Source organism: Patella vulgata, chromosome 3 (assembly GCF_932274485.2).
Source record: "Patella vulgata chromosome 3, xgPatVulg1.2, whole genome shotgun sequence".
Classification (NCBI taxonomy): Eukaryota; Metazoa; Mollusca; class Gastropoda; family Patellidae; genus Patella; species Patella vulgata.
In genome coordinates this window covers 55,891,047-55,901,022 of record NC_065881.2, presented here as the reverse complement: position 1 = coordinate 55,901,022, position 9,976 = coordinate 55,891,047, and the positions used below count along the sequence as shown (strand labels likewise).

The 9,976-nt window shown below is 32.7% G+C and overlaps 1 protein-coding gene across 1 annotated transcript; it reads right to left on the bottom strand.

Moving 5' to 3' along the window:
- Positions 1–261: 261 nt before the first annotated feature.
- Positions 262–9,455, bottom strand: LOC126816341 (zinc finger protein 507). The gene is made up of 2 exons (XM_050542773.1): positions 9,360–9,455; positions 262–7,940 (listed from the first exon to the last, which is right to left on the bottom strand). Exon 2 carries the CDS (start codon positions 7,819–7,821, stop codon positions 4,285–4,287), a length of 3,537 nt encoding a protein of 1,178 aa, XP_050398730.1. The 5' UTR covers positions 7,822–7,940; positions 9,360–9,455; the 3' UTR covers positions 262–4,284.
- Positions 9,456–9,976: the final 521 nt, after the last annotated feature.

The window sequence follows — 9,976 nt, the reverse complement described above, 5'->3', positions numbered from 1 at the left end:
AATGTATGAAATAAAACAACAAATGCTTTGTTCTTTCATCTCGTCTGCTACGGGAGATTGCAATTACTGACTTCACCCAACTTCCCCAATCCTAACACGCCTATATTTAACGTGGTAACTAATGACACTTACATGTCATAAACCCATTTGGGCTCATTTCCATCACAATTAAAACCCAAACACAGCATTGGGCTTCATAATTGAAAGATTTATTGAGATTACAATGATCCAAAAGACAACCATTAAAAAAAAAACATCAACTAATTACGACTATCAACATGTATTAGTATTAGATTTCTGAAATACATGCAGTATAAAGATATTATCAAATTAGTTATTAGTAAATTCCAAACATGACTAGATAAAAAGCCTAAAAGATTCAATGGAAATGCTAATATTCATGTATTAACAAACTAAGAATAATCAAACAAGTTAGTAAATAATTTGTAAGGTGCCACAGAGAATTAATGTTAGGTTATTTTTTAAATATAGGAGGTTTGGTGCAAAGATTGTTTACATTAAGACCAAATATTGCCTCCATTTTACTGAACCTTCGTCACTGTAGATGGCCGAAAAGGCCCTAAGACATGACCTATTGGTAACCAAAGCAATTGTACTTTCAATTAAAATCCAAAGAAGATTTCCCAAAAAGAATAGTATATAACTAAAACTGTAAATAAGATCTAACAAGTCATGGATATATATATGATTAGAACACAACCAAATATAATAGCACAAATATAAAACATCAAATTACATATTAAACCAATATAGTCAACACATTGGTCAGAAAAAACAAAGGTCAACTAAACAATGATCGGGTGAAAAACTTCATTCCAAAAGATATTGGGGTAAGATAAAAAATATAAATTTACATTTGGTATTATAAAACAATGTCTATTGAAGGTCAAATTTGAACTGTAATCAACACAAGAAAAAAATAACATTTTCTTATAAACAATATTTCTGTTTTCATTAAATTTTAGAGATGGTGTTATATTCAGACCGTTTCTGGTAACAGAATATTAAGCAAGATACCTATTTTATATCCAACTCTGTTGATTATCTAAATAGATTGGATTCAACTATTATCATGTATGCTATTATTATCAATTTTGAATGTTATAATTTCTTAATTTATTACATAATTTAGGGCTGCACAAAATTTCCTATGAAAGATAATCAAGTAGAAATACTTAGAAAATAGAATAATATGTATAACAGAAGCAGTGTGGTCTATGCTATCCCGGTAAAGAGATGCTGTTAATTGGTAATGTAATAATTCCATCTTTAAGACTATTTACAAGATTTCAATGTCAGTGCAAGATCTCAGTGAAACTAAGACAGGAATTCGCCAGGTCTTCTAGTACACCCAGCAGCATTACTCGGCCATGCTTGTTCTAACTTAATGTCAATGTCTGCTGAGCAAGTTTCCCAAAAAAATGTAAGTAAAAACTTTCACAATGAATTTGTCACATTCATGAGCTTTAGCAACCAAATTATTATCGTGGAGACAGAAAAACAGACAGCAGGGGTGATGACAATACACTTGGCATAAAAAACAATATATGGTCTTAAGATATATAGAAATGTACTCAAACTGATACATAATTTTACCGGTACAATATTAATCACTTCAAAACAACACATAAAGATATAGTAAAATATAATGTAAGCAATAATCTCTTGAACACATCCACAAAATAACAAAATTAATATAAACAAGTATGTACATTATTTTGGCACTTCAAACCATTTGAAATTAAGGATCCTGTGTACTATTCTTTACCTTGAGCAGAGATTTATTAACACTATTTTAAGTAAATACAAGTATTAATAAATCCCCAGCTTATGTCATACTTTTGTAATTAAAATTTGATGATTAAATATTTTAGCAAATATTTCTTTCACTCTGATTCTAATTTTGATACTAATATCAGTATAGTACAACTTAAACCAAAGTATGTATAGCGCCCTTTCTGTGACCGATTGGACTTAAAGACGTCCTAAATATCTCCCAAGAAGGCCAATTCACATAAATTATTTGTCTGTGATCATTCACCACCTCTTTTTGCTAATTATTCTATTCTACATAAGCTATAGTACTGTAGATCATATAATTTATCACTTTAACAAATATATTTAGTTTTAACACTTGATATCAAAGTTATTACTTAAAGATGCATCATGTAATATTTAGATAAAGAGCGGGCCGTTCTTGCTATAATAGTTCCAAAATAGATAATTCAAAATTAATATATTGAAAATTCCATTCAAATTACTTTATAACGAGCGTCGTTATCACTGTTTGAAGTTTTGAAATAGATTGGTTATTATTGTAGCAACATTACATCTGTGCCATCCAATGATTAAGGGAGTTGATTATAGGCTGTCATGTGAATTAATGTCTCAATAATAATTTAACATTTGAAATTGAAGCCTAAACAAAAAACCTGTAATAGGCAGATTAAGATATTACATAGTGCATCTTTAAGTAGTTCTATTCTGTAGTAATTATCTATAAAGAATATTCTATTATCAAGCATGTATCTTCGAGTATTTCTTTTCTCCAGAAGTAACAGATAATATGCCATCTTAAATTCTCTTGCATTTAAATATTTCATTAAAAAGCAAAAAAACAAAACAAAACAAACAAACCATGTAACAAGTAATTCATAAAAATATTCATAGAAATGGAATTTGTAGTCGTTGCATCACAAAACCTAATGTCAGCTCACCTACACCTACGAGTGGGGAGCGATTTTTGAAAATCTAAACTTTACTTTTGTTGACAAATATGCTTCAGTTTTTACAGGTATAATTTTAACCAAGACATCCAATTTTGTGTTTAAGACTAAATCCCCATAAGGTGGAAACTAACAAAAACACATATTCTAAAACACAAATACTTTTAAGAACAAGAGGTTGCCATGCAAGATACACTCATATTTTGCAAGAGACGAACAGAGAACAGCGAAAATAGGCCTCATCCTCTCATCGTCCCAAGTCTTCAGATCGAATTTGAAAATAATCTGTTAAAAACTGAAGCCTCTATTGCATTCACAAGGTTTTCAGAAAACGGATAAAATTGTGACCTGTAGAGTGTCTGTGTCCACAAACAAATGTGAACGGACGTCTCAACAGAAGAGTGGTCAGGGCGATGACATAATATCAGGCTGGTTCTACTGCATGTATTGAAGTAACAAAAGAAATTCAGGCACAATACTCTTATGGTTTAAATTAATTATCATAAAGATTCTTTCTAAATACTCATCTAACTGTGACTAAGATAAACAACATATCAATATCTATTACTATGGCTAAACTATTTGGTATACACATATTATATAATATAATATCAAAATGAATAGGATGCATATACAGACATAGCCTTGTCAATATTACAATCAAAAAGAAAAGGAAGACCATTCAGTACATTTAACAGTTCAAATAAATGACCCACAGAAAAATTAAATTAATGTACAAGTATTTTTGAATACCATCCTAAAAGTATAATACATTCATTGATTAGGGTAAAAAATAAAATAAAAAGTCTGGATAATATTCTGTCAATAAGAAACTACAATCCAATTCAATTTATTGCCTTCATCAAAGAGGTTCTGAAACTTTCACAATATTGTACTGAATCACATGATTTTAAAGGAGTAGTCACTTATTTTATGGGGTATCAATTGATACATCTGAAAGGTTCACCTCAAGACAAAGAATTCTGACTTACTGAATTCATAAATGCAATTACAACAAACCTATAAATATGGTTATCCAAGCTACTTCTGAAAATATCATCAATCTGACAGTTTGTATTTCTTGAGATACTAATTAAAAGTTCTCAGATAGTAGCAAGGGACTAGAATAAAAGTTACTGAGAGTCTGTAACAATAATAATGAAATAGTTTCATTCGCTAAAGTATATCTGGGATGGCTCATTTAAGTCCTCTAAAATTTATGCTTCTGCTAATAATGTACAATAGAAATTAGGTCATTTTACATACTGGTACCATATCCAATTTAATCCAGTACCGATATTAAAATGAAATCTTAATGAAAATCTCAATTTATTGTTGACTTACATGGACATAATTTACAAAAATAGATTTAGTATAAATTTGCTTCTATATTATTCAATTTTATCAGAAGGAATACAATTAAGTTTTCTTAGTATAAATGTGAAGGAAAAGTATAAATATGCGGAGACCCACTGCTATAAAAAAAGAAGTTATTTATTTTTTAAGTAACAGATATTAAGTAGAGATAATATATCTATCAAAGAGAAGAAATAATTTGAGATTCACTGTTTTCTTGTTCACCTGGCAGTTTATTGACATCTAAAGTTTGTTGTATAATATCAGAATGAGACCTCATATGAACATTTAATTCGGGTTTATTAATGGTCTCAAACCCACATTGACAGCAACGGAAAGTAACCCAGCACACTGGCATCTCTCCACCTGGTTGTTGAGTATTATTCAATCTGCCCTCCACAATTTTTCTTTCAGAGTTGAGAACCCGTTCAAGTATTTCAGGGTCATTGATATCCCTACCATCAACTCTAATATCATAATCAATGGCTGCATTTATGACATCATTGGTGAATTCATAACTATAATTTCTGTCACTAGCATGACGCCACATATGAGATTTGAGTGATGGTAGATGATGACAAACATAACCACATAGATTACACTTGTACTGTTCTAGTGGTTGTTGAACATATCTTTGGTCATTTATATGTCTTTTCATGTGAGATTTCAGACTTCGGTTAGAAACAGCAGTAAAATCACATAATTCACACTTTAACTGGATAACTTCTTCATCGGTGTGTATAACACAATGAGATGTAAACTCAGAATCATCCAGAGTGCAAAAATCACAATGTGGACACTTTAATTCTTTAGAAGCATTAGCTGTTTCATCATCAGAACTTCCATCTAACTCCCCTAGTGAGTCTATAGCATTTGATATTTTGATACATTCATGACGAATGAGTGAATTTTTGGATGAATATTTTTTATGACAGTTATTGCAAGAGTAACAGGCAGTGTCCGAATGTCTTAGAACATGTTGACGATAAGCACTAATATTAGATGTTACAAAGTCACAGAAGTCACAAATATATGGATCTTTTTCATTATGGGCTCTCATGTGAGCTCTCAGTTGACTTTTATAGTTGAAAGCAGATGGACAGATTTTACACTGATATGTTCGAACCTTACAATGTTGTATCATATGATCTTGTAACCCTTCAATAGATGTAGCTATAAAATCGCATAGAGAACATTCAAATGGTTTCTTACTTTTGTGAAGTCGCATGTGTATTCTGATTAATAGTGGTTTAGAGTTACTATAATGACAAAACTTGCAGCGATAACGAATTTCTCCATCTTCAGTTATTTTTTCAATGCTGTCAACAAATTCAGTTGGTAGCTCATCATCGCTAGAACCTCTTCGAATTCTCTTCCTACCAGTACGTCTGATTCCAGCTTTTGTATAGTTTTCCATGTCAATATCTGCCTTGGATCGTTCACGTAACTGTTCTATAACAGCTAATAAAGAAGAACAGATACCCCCAGCACCAGTATTAGATTTAGATGTTACAGATAATTTGTCTTCTGTTGTCACCTCTTCTTCAGGAAGTTCTATTTCCAGTGCATCTTCTTCAGTATTTGATGCCTTTCTTTTATTTGCCTGACCTCTGGATCTGGTGTTATGAAATGGAGAACTGTCTGGTTTTGGTTCAGGTTTTTGAAGAGAAAGGAGAGTCAATGCTGGTTCACTTGTTTCTTCAACTTCTTCTCTTTCAGTTCCTACACTAAACTCAGGCTTCTTTGATTCAGAATCATCATTAGGTGTATTTGCTCTCTTTGGACTGTTTTGTTGACTATTCATGCCAGTAAAACCCTGACTACAAGGTATAGCTTTAATTGTCTCCACAACAACAGCTAAGTCTTTGGCATCCACTTTGAAGACCGATTTGGGGTCCATTTGCAAGACTGAATTCACAAAAACAGGTTTTTGATTTTCCATCTTTTCAAAGTCATGCAATTTTAGGTTTGAACGAGGTACTGCTATTTCTTTCATTAGTGTTACCATTTTACCATCAGAAATTTTGATTTTGCAAATAGCACCTTTAGAATCAAGCACCACTTGGGCTGTTTGAAGAGGTTTAGCTAATGGTTCAGAAGTGGTAACGGGAACAGATTCTTCGACAGGTTTTGCTTCATCTTTTACTGTCAGGTTAGTAGTTTCTTTTTCTTGTAACTGTTCAACGCCTACGTCTAACTGGTTTCTGTTCACATTTTCTTCATAAACACTCAATGGACCATTTTGGAACATCGGGTAATCAATGTCTTTATTTCCAGAATGCTTCCAAATGTGGGATTTTATTGTTCGTTGATATTCACAAGCATAACCACAGATCGTACACACAAACCGACCAGTTCTTTCATCATGAATAAACGGAGCATTGCCTGTCTTGCATGTGTTTTCTTTTGATATTGGTTTAATGTTAAATACATTCAGAGCCTCTTTCTTCTTCTTAGCCTCTGTTTTATGAATAAGCATGTGATGTATAAATGCTGTGGCCTCGACACTTACAAAAGCACATTCTGTACATTTATAGGATGTTTTCTGAGGTAAGACTGGTTGAATTATTTTTGATTGAGTTGTGCAAAGTTCTGATGTTTTACTCTGTATGTGTTGTACCATATGTGATTTCATGCTCTCCCTATCATTGGCTGTATATCCACATTCAGAACATTTAATAAGAACGGGAGTTTGTGCTTTTAAAGAAGCAAGAGGTTTATTATTGGTTGATATAGTTTTTATTGGCATATTTTTATCAGCAGAAACTTTCGAATGGATTTCTAAATGGACTCCAATCGCATTCATATCTTTGGTAACAAATGAACACAAGCTGCATTGATACAGACGACTTTCTTTGTGATGTTCCATATGTGATTTAATACTACTCTCAGTACCAGTCATGAAATCACATATTTCACATGCATAGATCTGATCAGTTTTATGGACGGATTTAAGATGATCTGTAAAACTGGCTTGATCCGACATAATGTCTGTACACAAGCTACATCGAATAACTTTAGACATAGCGTGAAGTTTAACATGGTTAGTTAGATGTCCTTTCTTCCTGAACGTGGCGTTGCAGTGATTACACTCAAAGGGGCGTTCATTAGAGTGGACGACAAGATGTTCTCGAAGAGAATGATTTCTTTTGCCAGCATAGTCACAGTACGGACATTTATACGGCCTACCAGCATTGTGTACCAAATCTACATGCTGTTTTAAATAATGTTTATTATTGCTGGAATAGTCACAGCTCTCGCATTTAAAACTATAACTATCTGTTGGTGTGATTTCAGCTTCTGTTTTTATGTGATCTATTGAAGGTGGTGGATGTGATTCAATAATGACATCAACAGTTGATGTGGTTAAATCTGTAGTTATATTTGGTATAATTGTTTGACTATCATTTAGAGAACTTGATAATGACCCAATCCTCTGTTTATCAGACATATAGATGGGTTCGTTAGTTTTAGGATTAATAAAGTTGGGTAAAATTGTATTATTTATATGTTCTATATATATGACTGGGGTATCTTTGGATATGTTATTATCAATATTAAACACTGGTAATGTTTTTAGAGATTCAGGTGGTTGAGATGCAATGACTGTAATAACAGGAGAATTCTGTGACACTGCCAGTGGCTCAGAGAGAGGTTGAGATATAACTGTTGAGATATTTTCAGATCCTGATACATTGTTGACATCTGATGATGCCATGCTACAGTATCATCAAAATCAGATCTTCAAAAAAAAAACCTGTACAGCATTTGGATGTTCACATCATGGAATTAAAGCAGCCAACACTTGATATATTTGTTTCTTCAACCCATTTTTTTCTGAAACATAAAAAGTAAACTACTGTAGTCAGACATTCAAACGATACAAAAGATTTTCAGTACCGTAAACATACAAACAACCTGATTAAATTCAGGTGATGATTACATTTTGTACTTGAATGCATTATAAAAATCAAATCTAAGATTTTAAGATTCTAGCCTACAAGTACAACTAACAGTAATTAGATGGACTCCAAGTTACAAAATTTATTCCTGGGTCAAATCAAGCATAATTTTATTGTAATAAAATATATATTTGGCATTGTTAGACAGATTATAACCAAAGATATAATAATATATATTGACTGGGTACGGGACAATTTGTCCCCGGATAACTTGTCCCCCGATAACTCGTTCCCGGACAATTTGTCCCCTAGGACAATTAGTCCCCAGACAATTAGTCCCCTAGGACTATTCGTCCCGTATGGTGTCAACCTTATTAGTCCCCTAGGAATATACGTCCCGTATGGTGTCAACCTTATGCACTGGCAAGCCCTTAGTCCGGACTTAAACCTGATTGAACATCTTTGGGATGAAATTCAGAGGAGACTATATAACGTCGTACCGGGACCAAATTGCGCCAGGCTTTTCTGAGAGTGTGGTTCCAGGTGCCCATGGCATTCATCAATCATCTGGTCCACTCCATGTATAGACGCTGTGCTGCTGTTATTGACACTCGAGGTGGACACACCAGATACTGATGTATAAACTGTGTACAGATTCTAAACCTTCTCGTAATGTCTTGGAATTTTCATAAATTAATCACTAATGTGTCAACATACTGTTCACAAAAAATTGCTTTGATCCACTTTTTAAGTCGTTTTCTAGAATGATTTGATTAAAGTGCCTCTCTGATTTTGAAATCGTACTGACGTTTTTGTTTTTTTACTGTTTAGTATATTTACTTGTTATTGACAATATTTTCATGGACTTGATATCCTTGGTTTGCCCTTAAGATTCATTACCTACAGAATTCAAGAATAAGTGTTTGGGTAACTGTTGTCAAATGCAAAAACGTATGTTGCAATGTTGATGACATGTACATATGTATCATGAAATTGATGAAAGAAATGTGATAATAAAAAAAAAAAAAACCGTCAAAAAAAGAATAACAGCATATCTATTCGTTTTGACCTGTTGCTGGGACCATTTTGACAACATTTCAAAGTCTTTTACATTTTAGGTCATTTGGACTACAAAGTTCTATCCTTTTTAAATATATAATCCTTCAGCACCATGCCTCATGGCACAGTTCTGGACATTTTGTTGCTGAAAGTTATCGGTAATATTATGGCAATATGCCTGTTATAGAACACCATTATCAGAAGAAAATGAAATCTCCTCCCTTTATTAAATAAATAATACCCGAGGATAAGTATTGTTATATCTAAATGAGTTCCGGGTGGAATAAATACTTACAGACAGAGTGATTTTTAACAAACAAAGCTTATCAAATATGACAATTTTAAGGATTGTGCCAAGATGGCGAACGAGAATGTCACGTGATCACAGTTGTACGCCAGAGAAAGTCACGTGGTTGAAATTTGATTTTTCATACAATTATTTGTTTATGTGTTACTATTTAAGAAAAGTTACAACACAAGGTTTAATTTTTATTAGTAACAGGAGGGTTTTAACCAAACATAAAATGAGGTTACCGAAAAAGATAACGCAACTTCTCGCCAAATTCGTAGGTAGTCTTGATTTTTATGTCGCATGGTATCTTGACGAAATGAGGACAAGATCAAAAACCATTTCCCCACGACAATTGTTTAATGCGAAAATCTGCAAGAAGATTTTTAAAATGCGAAAATCTGCAAGAAGATTTTTATAATGCGAAAATCTGCAAGAAGCTTTTTTTCCACCTTTTTCATTTTATTATTTTTTTCTTTTTTTTTGGTGAATACTTACTCCATGATCGATTGAATTCAGATTGCAGGAAATACCCGTAAAACTTCCCTTCCGTGTTAACATGGAAGACTGGACAATCTAACACAAAAATTAGCCGACCCAACAAAACAGATTTTGCCACGTTT

What these genes read in the sequence shown, in the direction of transcription:
- LOC126816341 (XM_050542773.1), bottom strand. Translation starts at nt 7,821, where the DNA reads ATGGCATCATCAGATGTCAACAATGTATCAGGATCTGAAAATATCTCA.